Source organism: Theobroma cacao, chromosome 4 (assembly GCF_000208745.1).
Source record: "Theobroma cacao cultivar B97-61/B2 chromosome 4, Criollo_cocoa_genome_V2, whole genome shotgun sequence".
Classification (NCBI taxonomy): Eukaryota; Viridiplantae; Streptophyta; class Magnoliopsida; order Malvales; family Malvaceae; genus Theobroma; species Theobroma cacao.
In genome coordinates this window covers 30,512,468-30,536,387 of record NC_030853.1, presented here as the reverse complement: position 1 = coordinate 30,536,387, position 23,920 = coordinate 30,512,468, and the positions used below count along the sequence as shown (strand labels likewise).

Genomic DNA, 23,920 nt, shown 5'->3' with positions numbered 1-23,920 from the left:
AAGATTGAAGCAGCAAGCTTGCGCCATAGATTTCATCCACCCCATCCTCCAAACCAATCTGTCGTTTCGATGGTTATGTTCAGTATCCAGAGTTGTATCCCTTGTTCTTTATCTTGAGTACTGCTTGAATCCTAAATCGTCAGGAGATTTTACCTGTTATTGTCAATTTGGGTGTGGGAATCTATTGTTTCTGGCAAGGTTTTCTGACTGATAGATTATGTTACATTAACCTGAAACTTCATTGAATCAATTTTGTCTTCAGGATCAGTCTGAAGATTGCAAATTGTAGACAGTAGACACCCCAAATTTTTATTCCAAACACTATTTTATTAGAGACCCGGAGGTCTAGAAATCAAACAAAACGTACATTCTTTATTTCTTGACCATGGATAGCAGCAACAGGGTAGTTGTAACAGATTCCTTGAGACCAGCTACACTTTCATGGTTTCTGCAACCTTAACCGTGGCAGGCCTTGATGAAATATCGTTCCACCATGCGCTTACATGAGGACGAGAAGTTATGACAGATGATTTAGGAGTTCTCATGAAGTAAACAAGATAGGGAATGTGGTGCAGATCAGCCAAGCTATAGAAGTCACCGCCAAGGTATTTACATTTAGACAGCCTCTCCTCGTAGACATCAAGAACTTTTCCTAGCTTCTCCAATTCGGTTTCGATGATCTTCTCATCAGTGGCGATTCCAAATATCGGATTGACAATCATTTGGCGGATGATTGCTTGCATTGGACTGTTGAATTGGTGAGACTCCACTTCCATCCATGTATCCACAATCGTCGACACTGTTAAACTACTTGATCCCAAGAGGTCAATGCCAGTGTCCTTGTACTTGCGTGCCAAGTACTTGGAAATTGCCCTTGATTCTGGCTCAACAAGATTTTATACAAATAAACAAGAAGAAAACCATATGTTTGTCATTTTAAGAGGTTAATGGATCTTACCAAAGATCTTGACGTCCCCATCCTCAAATGCAGGTATTTGGCCAAATGGCTACCAGCAGAAAATAGAACACAAGAACAAAAACAGACAATATTAGCTTATAATGTAACTTCACTGGTGAAGAAATGTTCAGTTAGTAGCCTTACATTGAGAGATAAGTAAGGTTGTTGTTTGTGGGCACCGTTGGCCACATCAACTGGAACAACCTCGTATTCGAGGCCCTTCTCAGATAGACAAAGCAAGACGCGTGCGGTACATGTAGACATGGCATATCCATGAACTTTGATTGCCATGGCTATAAACTATTTGGCTATAAGCAAGAAGCAAGAAATGAAGATGGGGAATTGAGAAGAAGTGCTGGTATATATGGCCACAGACGGCTGCACAGCTTTGCCTGAAAGGTTTTATCTGATCTATCGCCTTCATATGTTCCCTCTTTTCACTTCTATTAAACTACTGCCGGCATTCTTGTTGCTTTCCCATTAGAGAAGGCATCTTTGGAAACAAATTCAAGACAAAACAACTTGAGATTAATCATTTGAGATTTCCTTAGGAAAGTAGAATATGTCCAACACAAATACTTACAGCCAAAAAATGTCAAGAATTTGACAGGTAAAGACTAAAGAATTGTGGTTGGCCATGTAGACATAAACTGTCCTAGTTTTGCAACATAATTCGTATTGCATTCTTTCAAATTGTCATGGGGTTTCAGGTTAGCTGGGGCAAAATTCCGAAAGAAATTATGATCATACATAAATATCTTGCTTATAGAATCTTTGACAGGTTGCTTCTAGAAAAAGGGTTGAATCAGATGAATTTTAAATTTAAATAAACAAGTAAACATACAAAGGGTCAATTGTGCCTAACTGAGTCCATCCCATTTTACTCTAAACGACAATGACTAATACCAAGACAAATAACACAACAGGTTTAACTCCAACTTGGAAGGAGCTTCTAGTACAATCAAAGGTGACTTTATGGTTAAATGTTAAGGATGAAGCGGTCCAAAAGCAAGGTCCAGTCCCATTCCATGTATTTGGGATTTTTAAATAACCTCTCAACTCATTATGCTTTGACTCACCAGACTATGAGTCATGTAGCGATAGCACAATGTGCTGGCCGCGGGCTCTCTTTCTAGGGATTGTGGAGAGTAATGTGAGTATCAAGATAATCAATAGCATGTCAAGAATCATAGAAAGTTTTATGCCCGATATGATTCACAAAAAGTATTGAAGCGAAAGCCCAATCAGGCCATTGCCCAACCCATCATACCATCCAAAAGACGAGCAAAAGCTGACAAAAATGGCAAAAGCCTTGATACCCAAGTTGCCCAATTGTTAATGAACCCTGTTCTCTGACGTCTGAAAAAAGCTGATATATGGCATCTAAATATTTCGAACCTTTGTAAGCTCTGGCTCGGAGGTTCTACTCCCGTTAAAGAGAGGATCAAAGTCTCAGTCATTGCCTTCTTGGCTTCTTCCATGGAGATATGCCCCATATATGGCTATGGAAAGAAAAGGTCTACAATCCAAATGAAGTTCCAATTGCAAAGCATAACAAGCTTAAAAGTCTTATTTAAACATTTCATATTTCACAAGTGAATAAGAAATGACACATCGTACTCCTTTTTCCCTGTTTTTTTCCCTTTCAACAACCACAAAACATTAAAAAGGAAATATAAAAGAGTTATAAGATGCAAAGCAAGTAGTAGCTAAAGCCCCAATAGAAAAGCACACAAAAAGAAAGATCAAAAACCAAAACCGCCAGCATCATCAAACCCAGCATCATATCCAGCATCATAAGCCCCAGCATCAGAGACCATATCTCCAATCAACAACCCACCAATCGCCCCTCCAAGCAACCCAGCTCCCAACCCCATTCCAAACTTGCTATTCTTCTTTGGTGGCTGTTGTTGCACTGGTGGGTACCCATATCCCCCTGGTGGAGGGTAACCATAACCTGGAGGCGGAGGTGGGTAGCCATAACCTGGTGGAGGTGGTGCGTGCGGTGGGTATCCAGCATAAGCCGCCGGTACAGGCTGCGGCGGGTATCCGTAGCCAGGTGGCTGTGGTGGCGGATAAGGTCCAGGCGCACCATATGGGGCGGCTGAACTGGACCCTGCTGCCATGTGTGCCGGATATGCAGTAACAGGCTGATCACCCTTGGTTTTCTCTGACTTGGCAGGCACTGAAACTTTGTCTCCGAACTTGTAAGAAAAGTTCAAGGTACCTTCAGGCTTTCCTGAGGGTTTCCTTACCTGGTAACTAACAAACTTCATGGAACCGCCTTCACTTGTTGAATCCAGGAGCTCTTTAACAGGCACGTTGACTTGACCAAGTTCTTTGTCTCCAAGAATACGCTCGCACTTGATCTTGAACTTAAGGTTCAGATTGTTTTTCTGGGCCAAGGACTCGTCGATGGTGAACTTGACAGGGAAATTCCAGGTTGGGTCTTTGCCACAATCTTTGTCTACAGGGGTTTTTGTCTTCTGCTTGTCCTTCGATGAATCACCCTTGAGGGAAACGATGGCGTACACATCCATTTTATCGATGAGATTGACATTTTTGAGGCCTTTTGCAGAGATGACGTTGATCTCAAAGGTCCTGTGCGCCATAGCCATAGGTACAAAGAAAGAAAGAAAGAAAATTTTGCTGGGAGAGGGCAGTGGGCAAACTAATTGAAGATCTTTTCTTTTTAAAATTCCTGGAAAAGCTTTTACGTCAACGCTAAATGCCCAAATGGGGCACTGGGAAAAAAGAGAACTAACTATGGTTGGCAATGGATACCGACAGTTATTAACCATGGTTCATGTATCTGACTTTCAACGAATCTTTTGTGGAATAGTCAAATTTCTTGCTTCTTTTGTTTTTTTTCCCTTAATTTTCAAATATTAAGAATTTCCCCTAGTTCCTTGGCTGGATCCAGGATGTTTGACTAGAGCTTAGAGGTATCTTGTCAAGTTCTGATACACTCTTGCCAAATGAGTGGATGCAACACCTTATTCTGGATTATCAACCTAAAAATGCAGATTATGAATACATACACAAAAGCAAGCTCCAAAACTATCAGAATAAGAAACCAATTAGAAATGTGGAGCATAGCATTTAAAACAGATAGTAGAAAACATGAAGTCAACCCTTTCATTGATCTTTCCTAGGTATACAAGCTGGAATAATAACATTGTCATATGACAGCAAGAATGTTAAGAACTACTCATGAAATAGGATAGAGTCTCGTTACTCCCTATACTTTTTCCTGTATGTGCCCTTTTCACTTCTCACGTCTCAACTAGTATTTACTTTTATCACATGCTGATGGCTTCCTTCAGAGATGGATAGGCACATAACCCAACCAGCACTTCAAGTCATATACAATTTCACTATCTGGTCCTAAGGCATCAGAGATGGATAGGCACATAACCCAACCAGCACTTCAAGTCAATACAATTTCACTATCTGGTCCTAAGGCATCAGAGATGGATAGGCACATAACCCAACCAGCACTTCAAGTCAGATACAATTTTACTTCATCTAGTCATAACGTGTAGCATCGGACCGGATATGTCAACATTGAAGGAAGCGGGTGTACTGTCGATGCTGTTGTTCCTGGCCTCAGCTTCATATCGTGCATTACAGGCTGCAACAAAATGGTCAAGTCCATAGCTCTTAATTGCATTCCTAATCAGGTTTAGGAGGTTTAGGAGGATGGAGAGCAAGTGTAGATTGAGCAATGAACACCTACCAGTTCCCAGGAATTTCAGCAGTCGCATAACAAGACAATGCAGAACCACTTAGTTGATTCACATTCGAGTTTTTGACACTGCTATTGACAATCAATTGCTCTCCGCTACTGCTTTGATCCCCATTAGACCTGAATTTTACACGTGGTTTCATATGGAAGGCACCTGCACCAAACTCATCATCCTCTGACTGCTTCAGGCATGATTTAAGTCGAAGCATTGAGTGCAAAAGCTGCTGTTCCTGATGGGCTATTGCTTTCAGGTTTCCAGTATAATCACCAGTTTCAATAGGTGCCGACCGTGGAAACTTATCTAGATCCTCAGGAACATGACGCTTACATGGTTAAGGTAATTCCGAGGCTGGCATGTCCAAGGGTTGAAGGTAGCAATCTACCTTTGCATTGCCGAACAGGGATTTGTTTCCAGCCGCATATCTATATGCAATGTGAGCATCAGATTTATATCTGAATACAATTCGACATGTTGATGATTTCCAAAACAACCGAGGAACAGAATCAAAGGGTCCAAATTGTGTAAATCTGGCTTTCAGCTCTAAAATGGCAATGCTGATTGAAAAGGAAATTGCATTACCAGCAGGCGACTAAATTTTTGCTGGCTTGGGACTCAGAAACCATAGCAGCCGATGGAGCTTTTGTTTGCATGATATCATCTCCTATTACAACAGCATTTTCCTTTTCATATACTGACAGGATTGAGAATTTTTGCAGCAGCCCTTGATCAGAATGGACGCTTGATATATCCCACTCGATAAGATATTTTTCTCCTAGCTTCTCCAGGCCTTGATGAGCATTTGCTTCTTGCGGGAGCTTCAGGACTCTAGGAGGGCAGCTCACAGAGGCTTGCAAAGAGCAAAGAGATGCAAGAGGAGCTAGAGCATGCATTTAGTCAATATAGAAGAACCTTGATAAACAAGTATGGCACTTGTAGCTCAATTACACTGTTAAAGATAGAACGATCAAAGCCACAAAGAGTGCATACTAAAGTATAAAAACATAACATGACTGAAGACTGTTAATATACTGAAAAGGCCAAATGAATTGGCAAAAAATATCAGGAAAGCACAAGAATTCAATGCCTTCAAAAGGAAATTTTTCTTGTAGATCTACTCCAAAGGCATTGACATATGTCTCGTTAAACTCCTCAAACACTGCCTTCCGATATGCAAGAATTGTAGCCTCGGTCTTAAGCAACCAACACCTTTTTTCAAATTATAACATGGCATCAATGCCAGCCCTTTTGAAAAAACAGAGCATCTTAGTAGGCTGGAAACACATCTCTAGCACTTTCGATTTGCTTTCCTGTATGAACACCAGTCCCATGTCCGCCCACATCAAGCAGAAGGAATTCTTTAACACCAATTGCTTCAAAATTTCGAAGGATTCTGGCAACAACATGACAATTTATGTGCAGCCCCTTCTACACGTCTCCTTTTCTGCATCTTGAACAGCATCCACAAAGGCCCTGGGATTGTTTGCTTCTATTTCTCCACGTCATTGGGATCAAATGGGGCTAAACCACCCAAAAGTATTATCCCCAAAATGACCTTTTCTCTTAGTTTCACTCACAGTTGGCAATGCAAGTGCTTCATCAAATATCTGTCCCGGCCACCATGGATGTGATTTTACCTTTCCCCACACTATATCTCTCCTATTTCATATTTCACTCCCGATTGGCTATCTATTGCAGTGCTTCCAATGGCATGAACCATCTGTAAGTCTCTCATTGTCAATCCATCATTCCTCATGTTACACATTGAACCAGGAGCCTTAACTGTAGAACAAATTTCCATGAATGGATCTCACAACAAAAATACCATTTTCAACCACTGTGATCCATAGAATCCATACTGTAAACGATACCATGAAAAAACACACTTTCCTCAGACCCCGTTTTCTTACACAGTAAAGCATAACCATGATATTCAACTTTAAAAACCCAATTCAAGCTTAAATGCACTGTGCTATAATGCTATTTGTTACATGCACAACTAACACTTTGGAAAAAAGGAACCATTAAAGTGGATATGGGTTACATATTTGTCATCTGGTGAAGTTCAAGATAGAAAGCTTGAGCATAAGGTCTACAAGTTTAAACTGATTTTATCCCAAGTTGAGGTTTTATTATCATTTGCAAGCCTGCTTAGGATTATGCCTTCAAAACCTAATGTCAAACAAGTTTTAATTTTCATAGAATAGTTGTACAATATCAAGGCTCACCAGCATCCTCTAGTCTTTAAGGCAAAAGGTTACTTTCACAAGGTAGCATGATACTCTTGCAAACAACTTTGCTACGGTGAGAAAGTCGGTTTCATTCATTGAAAGGCAATGTGTTGTGTTGAATTGGAATTCAAGGGATCAAATTATGCAGAATATGACCCTTGACAGGAGAACTACCATGAAAAGGAACCTGTCTTGGTTTTAAAGCTTTTAAAGGGAATATAAATCAATCAAAGATGCTGAATTTTGCTCTTCGAAAAAACAAATGCTGAATTTAGCTAAATGGAATGAAACAGGGGAGTTGTCATTGGTCCATTGATGAAGAACTGTTTTTGTTTTTTGGCTTTCCTTTCCTTCCCTGCCATTCAAAGTGAATGTCAAGCATCCAATCAACCCTCGAGGATAAGAACAGAGCCAGTGATGAAGTGTTTCTTTATAACAGGATGATTAGGTTGATGTTAACCTAAACCTTGATCATTATGTTTCCATCACCATCATAATCAAATCATGCTAATAGCAATGTTTACAAATGAGGATGAAACATCATATCATTCCTTTTTCGTGGCATCCCACTTGATTCTTTAGATAAAGCAAATCAACATGAGCGTGACAAAGCAAAGCATTGGGACTCCTACTACCCATTCATGTGCAAATTGTGGAGTATTTTTAACATCCCAATCTTGAATATTTCACACTGCCAAAAGCACATCTCATAACTTAAATGCAACATGGATGGAGCATTGACCCCAAGACAGAATCAAAAGCCAAAAACCAAAGTGAGGTCAAATCAAACCAAACCCTCAATTGCAAATACTAAATTAAAAAATATATGAGAAAAAAAAAAGGTAATGTACTATTTCTATGCTTAATCTAATCTAAACCTTGTATTATTAACAAGTAACATTAAAATAATCAAAAGCAGAAAGTGCACGATGTGACCATCACAGGATTAAAGGACTTTGTAAATCACTAAAAATTTGAAAAAGTTGACAACTATGGTTGGACTAGGTCTATTTGTAAGATTCTCAACCAAGAACATTGTTTTGAAATAAATAAAGCCATTTCTGCAAAAAAAGAATACACAAAATATTTTGGACCAATGATTATTTTGAAGCGTTGTATTGGATATTTCTAAGGTATAATTAAAAAAAATCATTTTTCAAATATGCATGTGATTTTAAAATAAAATAAAATAAACGATCAAGAATATTATGATATTATTTTTTATATTTTAGAATTTATAATGATTTATAGTACTAAGTGAGTAATTAAGCATTAAAACATATTAATTAGTATTTCTATTATTATGACAACAAAAAACTCATTAGGACCCAAATATAGAAAGAAAATCTCTCTTATGCTCTCAACCTTGAATATCTTTCTATTTTCCATCTCTATCAGTTTCTACGATTTTTCTCCAGGTCGCCGTACTCTCTATCCAATAAGGCGGCGAAAAAGGGGAAAAGCCCATCCTTTCTCTCTCCCTCTCTCTCTCTTCAAAAATATATTCAATGGTTATGGCGGCCTTTCGCTTTATCTGCCCCTTCCTTGTTCCCAGCTCCCGTTATCTTTCTCTATTCTTTGTTCTACCCTGATCCCTCTTTTTGTCACCGGCATTCTCTCATTAACCCTAACTTTCTGAATTCTTTCTCCCTTTTGGAAACTGGGTTTTCCAGCTTGGTAGCCTGAACCCAGAGAGCAAGAGAAAAAAGGGGTTTTTTTTTCTTTTTTTGTAAAGCAAGGCTCTGGCAATGGAAGAGCCAGGGCAGTTAAAAAGGGCGTTAATTGACGCAACCGCCGGTGCCATTTCCGGTGGCATTTCCCGGACAGTTACTTCTCCTCTTGATGTTATTAAGATCAGATTCCAGGTAAAAAAGTTTAAGTTTTTGTTTTTTTTTTCTTTCTGAGTTTGTTTTAATATGAGGAGCATTCTAGAATTACTGTAATTTATTGTTGTATTTATGAAATTCTTTTTGGGTTTTTAATGTTCTATGTATAAAACCGCTACCTAACTTGTTAGGCCTAGTAGAGTGTTAGGTGAATCCAATTGAGTTTTTTTTGTGATGTTGCATTATAAAGTATAGCTTGACTTGAAAAGTATTAACTGGTAGTGGTGGAATGTAATCGTAATATTTAGTGAAATTTTGACTTTGATATTAGCTTATTTGGCATACAAGTTCATGCCATTGGGTGTCAAACAACAAGAACAAAACTAAACCTTTTCCCACCGCGTGATGCTGGGCTATATGAATCATATTGCATAATTATGTACTACTTAGGAGCATATCCTTGTTAAAAGTCACATTTTTCCTTTATAATTTCCAACCGTGTCCTATTTGGTCATCCTCTTCGTAATCCTCCATTCACTCACGTTTTCTCACCAGAGGAATTTGATGTCTCCTTTATTTATGTTTAAACCATCTTTAATGTGTTTTCATCTTTTTATCCTCAATGCGTGCAACCTCCATCTTGTCCCAACCGCACTCATTTATCTTTGTATGTTCACACATCAATTGAAGAATTTTCATCTCAGCTACCCTCATTTGTTTCGTCATGTTAATGCTTCGTTGCCGAACATTAAGAAAATTGTTATTTTTGTATGCGGATAGGTTCAATTGGAGCCCACATCTTCATGGGCTTTGCTTCGTAGAGATCTTCCAGGATCATCAAAATACACTGGAATGTTCCAAGCAACAAAGGATATATTTAGGGAAGAAGGTTTACCGGTACGAAGATAGATTCATATGTTTGTTTTCTCTTTTACTTTACTGGTTTTGACTGGTGATTGATTTATATAAAGAGCTTATTAGTTTGTGCAGTTAGTTGCATTGTTAGTTAACCTTTTCTTTTCTGTATGCTAGTTTGCCTGAAATTCTGTAGATTTGCGGTTTTCTTTATTCAGTATGCTTGCTTATGACAGGGCTTTTGGCGTGGTAATGTCCCAGCTTTACTTATGGTGATGCCATATACTGCCATACAATTTGTGGTGTTACACAAATTGAAAACATTTGCTTCTGGTTCTTCAAAGTCAGGTACTTTACAGTGGACAGTGCCTTTTTCTATGCATGGTGAAAAGTGACAAGTTATCAGTAATGCTATCTTGATAGTAAATTGTGACATCAGCTAGTTATCACGGAAGCATACAAATTACTTATGGCTTGTTGTCCTCCAGTATATATGGTAGACTGGATGACTTGGCTTTATAGTATCAAATGGTAGCCTTATGTTGTTTCTTACATTTTGATTTGTGGTGGCCTTGTTTTATGATGGTGCAGCGGATCACATTAATATAAGCCCCTACCTGTCTTACATCAGTGGGGCATTAGCAGGTTGTGCAGCTACTGTTGGGTCTTATCCTTTTGATCTTCTACGGACTATATTAGCTTCTCAAGGTGAACCTAAGGTATCAAATTTGACTAATGCTGTGACCTCATTTTCTGTCCTGACAACAATTCTTCCAATAGTGTGAAGGACATATATATTTGAATCCCTATAAAATTTACAAGTTCATAACTTCTTTACAAATTTTTAATTGTATCGCTGAACTCAAAAAATGATCTGTAAAAATCTCTGGCACTGAAATATCCAATGCATCCTCATGCTTGTTACCAGTGAAAGCTTTGATTTCTTCAAGGTAGTTTATTTATTTTGCACCTCCTGATTACATGTAGGTATATCCCAACATGAGGTCAGCATTCTTTGATATAATTAGGACTCGTGGCTTCAAAGGATTGTATGCTGGCTTGTCACCAACACTGGTTGAGATCATTCCTTATGCTGGCTTGCAATTTGGCACCTATGATACATTTAAGCGTTGGACCATGGTGAGATTTTTGTTCTTTATGTTGAAGTGATCTTTCCCGTAAATGCTTGCTATAAATCATACATATTTCCTGTCATCTCTTTGCTCTTTGGAGTGTATTACTTATAAGATAAGGAAACATGTTATTTACCTGATACTTGATGTGGTAATATATTAGTTTAACAGAATGATGCATAGAGTATATAACTTATGTGTGGTGGTTTTGATGTTATTGTTTCTTCCAAACTACCTTCATCTGAAACTTGGAATGCCAGTTTTAGAGCACTCTCTGCGGCAGTGACTAAATGTTAAGAGTATGTTATATAACCGAAATTTCTTGAATACAACGAAATTATGATTTGCTATTGGTATATGCTTAGTCTTGGTTTAAAAGGTTAAATATATATTTTTTTAAAAATTCTTTTTGACATATGGTTTTGGTTTTATGTTGATCATCTTAGTCTTGGAATCGGTTAAGGTCTTCCAATACAAGCTCAACCATGGATGATAGCCTTTCAAGTTTTCAACTGTTCATTTGTGGGCTAGCAGCTGGTACCTGTGCAAAACTTGTCTGTCATCCGCTTGATGTAGTCAAGAAAAGGTTCCAGGTAGATCTCTGGCCTTCTTGAAACCTAAGATGCAGCATCACTCAAATCTGTGAATTTGGGGGTTAGATTAATGTCTATTTCTGTCAGAACTAGTAGCCAAGGTGTTAGATACCTTTGCTCATTTTCTTTTAAATGGTGTGAAAGTAAATTGGATTTATGTAACTTTGTTGTCTTTGGTTGTTGCAGATTGAAGGTCTACAGAGGCACCCAAAGTATGGTGCTCGAGTAGAACATCATGCTTATATGAACATGTTTGATGCCTTACGTCGAATCTTGCAGTTAGAGGGTTGGCATGGTCTTTATAAGGGAATTGTTCCATCAACAATCAAAGCTGCTCCTGCTGGTGCTGTAACATTTGTGGCTTATGAGTTTACATCAGATTGGTTAGAGTCCATTTTGACTTGAACCTAACCTGGATTTTCATTTTTGTTTTCCTATCTGTTACACGAGCCATTCTTTTTCCCTGGATTTTTGAAAAAGCCTTCATAGAGAATAAGAAAGGGGTAATCATAATATTACATTCAATTTTGCCATTATTTACGGGCACTAAGTTCATAGAGTACAAATTCAAGGGTGAAATCAAGATGTAGAGCGGAATAACTTTTTGTAGCACTTTCTCAAATTAAGGAAATGCTTTTTCCTTTTTTCCACTGGACTTGCATTGGTCCCTTATGCAAACCACTGAATTCCCAGCATGTACAGCTGCCATATGGTAACGTGTACATCAAATTTGCATGATCTTAGCAAAGCTTTAACCATTTAACGATCTCGAAATCATCTCCTGTCCTTGTAAAACCTTGCCAAAGGGATTAGTAAGGGTGAAAATTTTCAGTTGGACATTTTCCATTAGCTCATGCATGCAATTCATTGTTATACTTGATTCTGATACAAAATTAGTTGCCCCCTCCTCACTTAAATGATTCCAAGGCTTACGACCTCCGGAACTGTAAGATGATACCAGGAGCCTTGTAACAACACCTATTCCTTTCTTTTTTTTAAAAAAAAAAAGGAAAACAAAACATCAAAAATTACATCATTCAGGATACAATACATATCAAAGTGCAATGCAAAAAACACATCCTCTACTGTTTCTCTCTATATGCTGAGGAATATCAACCATTTTGTCAGATGATAGAGACTTCAAAACTTTTTCTCCCCACATGAACCACGCTTTATTCCACAGAAAATCCAAATCGTAGTTCATGAGAGCAAATGAAAGTCAGTTGTCTGTATTATTACTTTTTCTGTTTAGTGCTGTCCTCTGGAGGGAGGGACATGAATTGCAAGATCTTTTGGACCAGCGCAGCATCCAGACTGAACTTCTCTGCAATCTGGTGAACATCCATCGGGCCATCGTGATCATCAGCCTTGCCCTGATGTAGAAGCATGATGTGGCGTAGCTGTTTCACGTTCAAGGTTCCGGGAGGTACAGGCCTTTCTTCATACCTTCCAGAATCTGGCGTTGTATTCCGCAATTTTGGCAAGGGCCTATTAGGCTTTTCAGCCACCAATGCCTGTAATATGGTAAAGTAACTTACTAGCCAATATTTAAAAATGCTATAATCAAGGCATAATCATTCTACTGTCCAATAAACATTAACTGATAAAAAAACACTGTTCTGTTGGTTATCTAAACCAAAAATGTAATATTCACATTAAAAGACTAAAAGAGGAAGGGCAACGGACAAACCAATACCACCCCATCAGGAACAAGTGAACTCATTTCACTAAAAGAGTGGTAAACTATAGAGTAGTTGATGAGCATTTCTTTACATTAGCCACTCATCTATCTGCTTGAATCCATATCATAGTGTATTGGCATGGAGTGAAAACAGGACATACCCCATTTCTAATGGAGGTCTAAAGTTCATCAAAAGCTCCAAACTTGGTTCTGATTGAAATGACACTAGAAGTTGAATAAACACAGAGGCGGAGAGTTTAAATAGGAAATCAAGAATGGCGAGATGAGGTAAAACTCACAATTAATAAAAAAAAAGGAAAAACAAAAGGGGGATACCATATGGATTACGGATATTCACTTTCTTAAATTGAAGAAAAAAGGGTCACCAGCCAGAGGGACTGAATGAGTTATGGTGCTTAAGATTGTCGCTCAGCCAACAGCCTTCTTGACAATGAACTTGTAATTCTAGCACTTGGCAATTCAAAGACCTTTACAATGACACCAGACAATTTCAGTGATTCAATTCTTTATACAAATAGTTCCCTACTTTACCCTCTGAATGCCTCTACTTTCCGTTTCCTTCAAGGAGAAACATTCCAAAAAATAAAAGAACATGCAGTCAATCCTCTATAAGGCATTGTTTTGAACACCATTACAGCTATAGATTTCTTTTTTGACTGAGCAGTTATTGATTAAAAACAAATAAAGCAGCTTGAATGAACTGACCTCGCCCATCTCAAGTTTGCCACCAGGCTTAGCTGAAATCCTACCCACCATTTGACTAAGCATTGCATCATACTTTGGATCTCTTTCTTCCAGTACATTCTCAGGATTGCTTCTTGAAGCTCTTTCTTTAAACCCAACAAAATTTCAATTCAATCACCCATCCAAACATAATAAAAGAAATTTCCAACTTTCATTAATTTGAGTGGGGAAATAACTTACCATGATCAAGATTATCATACTGGGAAACTCTGGAGATCTTCTCCTCATCGGTGGGACCCAAAGGCCTTCTGGGTTTTATGGGTTTTGATTGGTCCACGGACCGAATCCTACCAGTCGCTCGACGAAATGCTTGACCCATTTCCCAGTCCTTGTTTCTCCCTCTTTCCTTTCTTTAACCTTTCACTTTCACGCATAAATTCATTAACTTGATTTTTATATCATTGATTGTTCGCCAAACTGTACGGACACTAAAACCCTACTCCTGAGCTTCTGGGTTTTTGGTTTTTTGGCCGTTTATTGAGAATCGAGAGAGAGAGAGGAATGGAGGAAGGAGCTATAAAGAGAGAGAGAGACTGAGGAAAAGAGGCTGTGTGGCGACCACGCGCTGGTTTATTTATTTAATAAGACAGAGCGGCAGTTGATTCTGGTTTGCAACGTGGTAGTTTTCTAGCACACCACGTCAGTCGCTTGTTACCTTACCTTAATTACAACAAAAAAAAATTTTCTTTCTTTATATATGTTTTTATATAAATAAACATATTTCTTGGATTGCATGCATGTATATAACTTTGTAACGAAAATTGGCCTTAAAAAGGAAAGATAAACTACCGGCCAACTCATGTTTAAACATGGTGCTTACTAAAGGTTTTCAAAGAGAAACAAATGAAAAGTTAAATATATAATACAGCAGTCTTATGAGTACACTTGATCAAAATCTGAGCAGAAGATTGAGTCTGCCACCCCAATTTGTTTTGGCAGTCAAATTCCGATTGCTGGACAAATAATCAAGAACACTGCATCTGTGTGTACACTAGGAATGGAAAAAAGTATTCATTATGTCAAAAAAAAAAAAAAAGGGCTACAACTGGTTGGTTTCTAATCTCCTTCCTGACTCTCAATACTTACAGATATCGCTTTGTTTTGATGTCTTTCTCCAGTTTGAGAAGTGTTCATCGATCGTTGCATCTGCAGGCTTATGTGTTACGGCAGTTGGGAAGGATAAGTAGTAACGGAATTTATAGCAGCCAGAAAAGGCACTCCTTCCTGCAGACATTATGGGAAGAATGTTGGTTGAAGTTCCATTCTTATGTCAAGTCGGCAAATTTCTCGTTCTTATGAGACACCAAGATTTGAGTCCACTTCCATTTGCGTCAAGTCGGAAGTTTGCTCCATGACACCATTGCCATTGCACATGCCATTTCCTTTTACCTCTGCTTTGAAATCCACCATACCATCTCCATAATTCTCAGAAACTTTGGCCCCACCGTGAGCTCGTCGGGAAGCTCTTGATAAGTAATTTTCCCGTGCAAAACCATCCCTACGTTTTCGCTTCTGCGTTGTAGTTAGAAATCCACAAGCAAGAGCTTCAAGCGCTTTGGTGGTTGGAGGCCGATTTCTGGTGCTCTGTCTCCGAGCATTCATGTTAGGCTGCAGCTCAGAGCTGGGCATGCAACAAGTGGCTTCCGGTTGACTGGCATTGTTGGGCTGCCTGCTTGGGTTTTCATGTTCACTTTCTGTCACTTCCCCCATGAAAGGCTCATCAGTTTCACCATCCAGAAGAACAGGTAAGTTCAAGTCAATTAGTGTCCGGTGTTGATGTTCCACATGAGTTTGTTCAGCACCAGCACAAGTACTTCTGAGAATGCCTTCACCTCTAATAGTTGGACTACCTTTGGATGAACTGGCAGATGACAATTGCTGCTCCACTGGATCTACTTCAGAGGGGATCTCTGCACTGCCATCAGGATTCCCTTCACAGCAGCTGGCCTCCTTTTGTTTTAATCCAGGAGATACCGAGATAATTTTTCCCTTCTGGATTGTCTCTTTGCGACTACATGCAGTTAATTTCCGACGCCGCTTAGTAACAGGGGCTAGATTATTTTTATTGTCAATTTTAATTCTCTGGCTTGGTTGGTTCTTCATAGCCTTTCCATTGCAGACCTTTGTTTTTGGGTCCTTTGGGATGGCAGGTACATTAGTCGAAGCTTGACCATCAACTGGAAACTTATTGTTTGAAGCATTTCCATCAGGATACACTTCCCTATCATGATTAATCTCCGTGGGTTTCAAACCATTAGTTTCAACTCTACCAGAACATGAAGTATCAGCCAAATCAGATTCATCTATAAGCTCCTCAGAAGTACTTTCTTCAGAATCACTTGAGTTGGAAATGTTCATTTCAATGGGTAAGCTTCTGAGTTCTCTCACCTTGAATTTTCCTCCATCATCCAAGCTTGTATCCACAACAGTAAATGTCATGACATCTGCACCACGATTTGGGATTCGGGGCTTGAGATAACAGTGACGTTGCCGATTAGGAAGATCATCTCTGTCAGATTCTGTTCCATTTTCTTCTTTGCTACTATCTCCCTTATCTGCCCCAATTTCAAGTTCAAGAAGCCCTGGGTCTGAAGCAACCCTACTCAAGACATCACTGACGGAATCGAAATAGTGGTCTCCTTTCACCAGTTTCCTTCTGGAAAACTTCTTAACACCAGGGATAAGAAAAACCAAAGAGTGCTTGGAACCAGCAGTATACCCTTGACTAGCAGGCTGCTCTGAGTGCCACCCCCTTGCAAGCAAACGAGGCCAAACAGCTTCCCAGAACAGATCATTTGATCGGGCTTTGCTTAACCGGTAGCTTCCTGTTAGAAAGTTGATAATCTCCAAGGGTGTAAGAGCAGAACATGCTTTTCCAACAGGTATTTCTGGACGGACAGGAGCAACTTGATTGGCTTTCATAGGCTCCAAGGTAATGCCTGTGAGATCTTCCTTCCCTTTACCAATCCCGACTGCACTGACAAGAGAATTTAACCCAACTGTAGCCTTTAAAGTGAATACATATTCCTCTAGCAATATTTTTCCCTCTCCAAATGCCTTGGAAACCTACCAATCGATCAAATAATCACAATAAATTACAGGCAATTCTCTGCTGCACAATGACAGTCATAAAAATCTACTATATCTAGCATGAAAAAAGGTTCCTTACTGGAACAAGTTATCAAAGAAAAAAGAATTTATTGGAAAATAAAGTTATAAGGAAAATGATAATATAGTCATAAGCAGAAAATGCTTCCTAAAATACCTCCAGTAAAGTATTTTGGCATTCCTCTGACACATTGGGAAGCAAACGAGCTAATAACTCCTGTTGCCTCCATCCTGTAAATATTCTCTGTCCATATATACACCTTCTTCTTCTCATTTTCCGGCACTCTGACCATCTGCGGTATTTCTCTGACCTATAGAATTTCCCATAATAGAATGAAAGTATATCCCTCATCTTTTTACTCTCAACAAACTTCTTCACCAGAACAAGATTCTTCCCAAAAATATATAGACCAAGGAGAAAACTTGCTTCTTCTAAATTGTTCCAGGCATCACTTGGGGTACCTGGAACTCCAAAATAATGCTTCTGATGCATTTCAATCTTTATTTCCAGCTCCAAAGCTAATTTCTCTGATTCATGAAACTTTATCCCATCATCTGGTGTAATATCCGTAGCCTCGAGTTTAGCCATTAAGTCACCATCTTCTCTATGGGTCTCTAGGGTGCATTCAGATTTTACAGACTCATTTTTATTGGACAGATCAATAGAATTAACAAGAGTTTCGGCAGGTTCATGCTTAATTTTCCCAACTTCCTTGCTGACCCACATTATTGACACGGGTAATCCCATCAGATGTTCATAAGACACAACAGAGCTTTTTACATCAGTAGGGTTGTCTGTCAGCAGGAGAGAATCAGATTCTGTTATTAAGGGTGGAATTTCAACCTGATACTGATCTCCTACTCGAGGTAGGACCTCTGGATCTTCAAAGACATTATAAGCATCCAGAGATACTGCAGAGAGTGATTGCTCATTAGATGCATCTTCAGTGCAATTCCCAAAATGATTTATTTCAGCTACATGCATCTGCCACATAATTAATATAAACCAGGTCATTATTTTGCTTTCAGGAACAAGAGAAAACATAAGCATGCTTCAACATGAGAGTCTAATATATGTTCTTAATGAAGTTTTCTTATCAAGATGCTACGGAAAATTAAACTCGAGAAAAGCACAGGCTCAAACTTGTAAAAACACCCATCCTCAACCGTTCATCTTGTTAAACTGCCAATGCCAGTTAAAGAATCCACAGAAACAACTATGCTTAAAGCCAAAATTTTTTAGAGTTGTTAAAAAATTTCGGACATTCCTTCTGAACTACCACCTAAATTTTTCCAGACACATTGAGCCATTTTCATCTATATTAATCTCTATTTCAAAAAAAAAAATCTTATTCTAAAGAATATTATTATATCCTGAGTGTTTGATCACACTGGACAAGAGCATAAAAATTTAGTCATTTCAGGTTTAATTAAACTTGACAAAGAAAATGAATAAGCAAACCACATAAGCTATGTGAATTGCATATATATTATAAATCTTTCATATACTCAGTGATTAACTCTCAACTCTTCGCCGCAAGGCAGAATAAGAAAAATAACATAGTTTCAAATTCATACCAATTATTTTTCAAAGAAAAAAAAAATTAAGATTGGAATATAGCCAATGACTAATGCTAAATAAGTTTTCCTACCCCCACCATAAACAATAGGCCATTGAAGCAATTCTTTCCTAGATGAAACAGTACTTTGAAAAAAAAAAAAAAGAAATTCTAAATATGCTCAGACATTGAATACTGCATTTATTCAAGACGAAGATTATAGAAAAGAAGAAAATACTTAACAAATTCCAGGAAAGTAACCCATACCAACCAAAAAAAGAAAAGAAAAAGAAAGAAAGATAGAAAAGAAACTATGATAGAAATAGCTATCAGGCTGCTAAAGGAACCGACCCCAGATCCATTTTCGAGCCAAAAATAAAGAATAAAGCAATCCCATATCACAATACATTGAAACATAACTGCCCATTAAGCACATTTACCTTAAACACCAAACACGAAGCAATCTTAACCAAAGTAAACAACATTCAAACTCCAAAAAAATCTAACCAAAAAAACAAAACCAACCCAACACAAAACAAAAAAGAAAATACCAGTAGCAGTAATTCCAATACGATCCCAAACCAAAAAAATTCAACTCCCTTGACACTTTATCCCCATACCGAGAACTTAAACTTTAAAGTCATGTACAACAAGCAAAGCACAACACATACCGAAAATAAATAAAAAATAAAAAAAACAAACAATAACAAAAAAAGAAACCAATAAAAACAAGAAAATAAAAAAGCAAAGAATAAATTTAGTGTTACCTTCATGGGAGGACTTAACGATAAACTCAACAACACGTGAAAAGCCCAAGTGAAAGAGCTAACCTGAGCAAATGGGTCTTCATTGTTATGCTCAGATTGAAAGAAAAAACTTTAAAAATAAAACAAAACGTGAACTTTTATGTACAGACAGTAAAAAACCTACTATTATACATAAATATATACATATATATATATATGAATATGTCTCTCTTACTCATAACTTACATGTAAAAGAGAGAAGAGAGAGTTACCTTAGCTGGGTTAAGAGAGCTGGCTTTTCATGGCTAAATTTCGAAGAAAGAAAGGGAAAAAAATAGAGAGAAAAAAGAAAAAAAAAAAACCGAAGTCGTTTTTGTTAGGGAGAAAGTTTTATTAAATATATACGAAGGCATAAGGGAGAGAGGGGTGGCTCCGGTCTGGTCCGTTTTTATGACGGATGGAAAATGATATCTTCACGCGCGTTTCATGGTGCGTGGATTATTAAAGGGCGCGTGGCGTTTTAAAAGATTCCTCTTGGGCAAAAATTTCCTGGCATAATATACCGCAGCACAAAAATGTTTTGGGCTTTGTTAACCAATCATGTTTTGCCACGTTAGCAAATTGAGGAAATATTTGTGAAATACCGTATGTTGCTATGCATGCACACGTCAATTTTTATAAAAAAAATTTTAATTTGTTCTTATCTTAGTAACATCTTTAGATAAAAAATAATGTATGATAAAATGAACGGTTACGATAAAATAAAATAAACGATCATAGTAAAATACAAATAAAATAACAAAAGTTATATTACTTGTATAGAAATATTTCAAGTATGAGTCACAATGTTAATGTGACAGAGAAAAGTTTCATCATTCTCTTATGCTAAATGTTCTTACCTTGTTTATACTTATAACAATCCATTGACAAGAAAAATTTTTTGTTATTTATACCATAAATAAATTTATGTGATTATTTGTTTATGAAACAGATTTCAACTTTCAATTATATTAACTTTCTTTTATCATGTTTATATTTTACTAACGTATGAACTTGAAAACTCGTATGTAAATTATAGCGTTATGTTAAAAAATTAAAAAATATATATATAATATCTGAAAGAATCTATAAACTATTCAATTATTATTAATTAAAATATCATTTATCTTTTTATATCATGTAATAAACATTTTTATCAAATGGAAGTTGCACTAACTCTTTTAATTATGTAGGAGAGGGACTCACCATTCAACGCCCATATTGCACTGGCTCTCCCTCGTTTGCATTACTCTTTTATTTACAAAAACTCTAATCCTACTCTCTTTTAGGTAGGTCTCACATGAGTAATTATCTTAGTATACTCTAATATCACATATCACGAGTTCATATTTTTAATCTAAAATATATATGAAAAAAATATATTTATTTATAAATTTAAAATTCATCCTATCTCTTATTGATATAAAATTCGTAACACTAACATGTCATAATAAATAATAATATGATACGATTATATCAATTTTTACGTCAATATCGTATTAATGGTCACGTGACATAAAAAATATCAAAATAACATTTTATTTAAAATAAAAATATGCGAATTATAAATTTTTTGGTGAAATTAATGCATATTTATTGTTCGGGTAAAAAGAAGAAAAAGTTGTTTATGATTAATAATCTTCTAAAAAAGGCGGATGGTGTTGAAAGTTGAGGTAAAAAGAATGGTCGTTGCAGGAGTGTAGAACGTGGAGTTTACGCGAGGTACGACGCCGTGGGGATGACAACGTTGTTTTTGAATGGATTTGTTTTTCTTGAATGACCAAATTATCCTCTTCTACTTCTGCTTTGGATTTTTTCTTTACATTATTTATTTATTTATTTATTGTATATTTTATTTGTATAATAACAGAAAGTGAGATGGATTTTTTTTACTATTTTTAATTTAATAAAAACTTAAAATATTTGGAAATTTTTTTAAAATATATTTTGCCAGACCAAATTCTTTAATTAGGAAAAAATAGCAGTTGCCATCCACGTGAAGTTTTGGGTTTTAAACTTTAATTTCACCTATGGTAAGACTTGGCTTATTTAAATGATATATTCGTTTGAGCATACTTAATTAAGAATAATTAATTTTCTCATTATCAGACCTTGTTTTCATCCCTTATTTATTTATTAATTAATTAAGGAAAACAATAAAAAAATAATTCCATTCAAAAAAATTTCAATCCGTTTAATTATTTCATATTCAAATTAAAATTCCTTGTCCTTTAGTCGATTATCTTAAACTTTTAATTTGATCTTAATTATTATATATACATGCACACATACATATACTTATTTAGTAGTGATTGTGTTCTTTTGTTTATGAAATTTTATGATCATTATTTTTCCACAAAAAGTATAAAAATCTTTAATAGGGAAAATCCAAACCATTTTTTATATTTCATTTTTAATTTGGTTAAAATTATTATATACACATGTACACGTACATAAATTGAATATTTTCTTTTTATATTATTTATTTTTATAATTTTTTATTTTTTATAAAAAGTATAAAAAATCTTTGATTAAAAAAATCAAAACCATCTTAATATTTCTTTTAAAAAAACAAAGAAAGAGAGAAGAAGTTGGTGTGGCTAAGGCATGACCGAAGTGGGCGCAGCCGAAAAGGTGCGGTCCAAGACAGAACGTGTCTTGTTATTGGCTAAGCTAATTTAAGTCGTTTTATATTATTAGACTAAAATTAAATAATATTTTTATTTATTTATCTACAAGCAAGAATAGAAAACCAACCAAAAAGAGACCATAATAAAAAAAAAATTGCAAATGGCAGTTACCCTCATCTTGACTTAGATTATTTTAAACACTTGATAATCAAGCATTTACTGGCACTTCAAGTATGGTTGGTTGTGAGGTGGATCATTTATATAATAAACAACTAAGTATAAGATTAAAATATATAATAATAAAGTAGAACTTTTAGTTATTCATTTTAAATTGAAACCTTTTTAAGTAAAGTGGGTTTTTAAAATTATTCATAAAAATAATATAAGGTGTCGTTTCTGATTTTAATATCAAATAGTATAATCGATATGATTTTTTTGAATTATATAACGAGTGGTGTTTTTATTTTCGTACATCACAGAAAACCCAATATTTCATACCTAAAATCTTTGTAAATATCGAATTCTCACTTCATGAGAATTTAAAACACAAATTAATGAAAGAAGTGAGAATTCTTCTTCATCATTGGCATATACTAGAAGTGAGAATCAAGTTGTTTTGCACCTTACCCCTTTCCCTCTTTCTATCCGTTGCATGTGTCTCACGTTTCTCCAACGGATTTTACTGTTATCATAATCATACACACTATACGCGTAGATAACAATATATGTATACACATGTACGTGCAATAAATATTATTCTCTAAAAACATTCAAAATATCATTATATACATGTACATATACCTTGTTATATTTTAACTAAAATATCTGATTAAATAGTGGAAACGAAATTCCATAATTACTAAATTAAAAATATTCTAGATATATAACTATAATCAAGATCTTCATTTAATATAAATTGGATTAAGATTAAATATTCATTATAAAAGTCTAATATGACATTAAAACAGATCCTATTTTCGTTAATTGATATTTTATAAGTTTCATTAATTCATATCATATGATAGATCTATAACTCGCTGTTGAAGAGGTTGACCACTGACTTGTTAGAAAAGTAGAGGAAGAAACGAAGGGGTGGAATACTGCTGACTTTGTCTTCTCTTATTTTTTACCAATTCTGTGTCTCATTGGTACTTTGACAAGAGAGCAGATAGTTTATTGTTTAATTGATTAATCCACCATGGAAAGAAACCATTTTAACGTGGGAATTTCTTGGAAGCAAGAGCAACATGAAGGGGGCCAGCTATGGCTTCCATGTTTAAGCACCAAGAACTCTGTTTTTACATTAAACTATATTATATCTATATATAATTGTGTAAAATATATTGCACCCGTAATTATTTTTACTACAATCTTACAACTATCCAATATTATTTAGGGTGTTAGACAAGCTTTGGTGACCAAATGGTTTAAATGTGACAAAATATAATATTTATATATTATCATTTAATTATTAAATATATATTTTTTAAAAAAGTAAAAGTAAAAATTTAAAAATTTTTAAAATAAATATTTTAAAATTTATTAATATTTATATTTGAGAGTTTTCAATTTTTTACATTTATTTATTCATGTAGGGTTAAAATTTAGATGAGAGGTTTGCTTGAATTTCTTTATTTCTGATTATTTGCTTAATGGGCAATGAAAGCCATGCCAATGCCAAAGGGCTGAGGTCCAAAGTCGAAGCTAACTACATTTTCTGTCTAACTCAAACAAGGGCTTGCATAGGCCTAAACCTTGGCCCAATGTTTCTTCTCCAAGTAGGCTAGTAATTGCCCCTTTTTTTTTTTTTAATGAATGTGGGCTTTGTAAATGTGTCAAGATCAAAAGAAGTTTCCCATTGTGGACCAAGTCTATTTCATTGCCATGATCAATTCTTCCAACACCCTGAAATACGGGAGTTTGTGTTTAATTTAAAAAGAAATTATGAAGAATAATTTTTTTTTCATAAAAATATTTTAAAAGTAATCATCAAAATAAATTTAATTATTTTTAATCATATTTAGTAATGACTTAAAAAAAATACCCTTAA

General features: G+C 36.0%; 5 protein-coding genes across 7 annotated transcripts; 1 reads left to right on the top strand and 4 right to left on the bottom strand.

Moving 5' to 3' along the window:
* On the bottom strand, positions 279-1,421 carry LOC18603487 (glutathione S-transferase F13). Its single transcript, XM_007035499.2, has 3 exons — positions 1,103-1,421; positions 959-1,007; positions 279-880 (listed from the first exon to the last, which is right to left on the bottom strand). Exons 1-3 carry the CDS (start codon positions 1,247-1,249, stop codon positions 432-434), a joined length of 645 nt encoding a protein of 214 aa, XP_007035561.2. The 5' UTR covers positions 1,250-1,421; the 3' UTR covers positions 279-431.
* LOC18603486 (protein SRC2) lies at positions 2,490-3,671 on the bottom strand. The gene has a single exon (XM_007035498.2). It carries the CDS (start codon positions 3,574-3,576, stop codon positions 2,704-2,706), a length of 873 nt encoding a protein of 290 aa, XP_007035560.2. The 5' UTR covers positions 3,577-3,671; the 3' UTR covers positions 2,490-2,703.
* On the top strand, positions 8,301-11,992 carry LOC18603485 (mitochondrial thiamine pyrophosphate carrier). Its single transcript, XM_007035497.2, has 7 exons — positions 8,301-8,800; positions 9,542-9,658; positions 9,853-9,964; positions 10,208-10,335; positions 10,604-10,756; positions 11,196-11,342; positions 11,529-11,992. Exons 1-7 carry the CDS (start codon positions 8,684-8,686, stop codon positions 11,745-11,747), a joined length of 993 nt encoding a protein of 330 aa, XP_007035559.2. The 5' UTR covers positions 8,301-8,683; the 3' UTR covers positions 11,748-11,992.
* LOC18603484 lies at positions 12,156-14,351 on the bottom strand. Its single transcript, XM_007035496.2, has 3 exons — positions 13,969-14,351; positions 13,750-13,874; positions 12,156-12,856 (listed from the first exon to the last, which is right to left on the bottom strand). Exons 1-3 carry the CDS (start codon positions 14,105-14,107, stop codon positions 12,578-12,580), a joined length of 543 nt encoding a protein of 180 aa, XP_007035558.1. The 5' UTR covers positions 14,108-14,351; the 3' UTR covers positions 12,156-12,577.
* On the bottom strand, positions 14,589-19,555 carry LOC18603483. 3 transcript variants are annotated; one of them, XM_007035494.2, is made up of 4 exons: positions 19,474-19,550; positions 19,223-19,285; positions 17,054-17,881; positions 14,589-16,854 (listed from the first exon to the last, which is right to left on the bottom strand). In XM_007035494.2, exons 2-4 carry the CDS (start codon positions 19,226-19,228, stop codon positions 15,082-15,084), a joined length of 2,607 nt encoding a protein of 868 aa, XP_007035556.2. In that variant the 5' UTR covers positions 19,229-19,285; positions 19,474-19,550; the 3' UTR covers positions 14,589-15,081. The 3 variants fall into 3 exon arrangements, with proteins under 3 accessions (XP_007035556.2, XP_007035557.2, XP_017975840.1); XM_007035495.2 differs by lacking the exon at positions 19,223-19,285 and having other exon boundaries at positions 19,474-19,555; XM_018120351.1 differs by lacking the exon at positions 19,474-19,550 and having other exon boundaries at positions 19,223-19,332.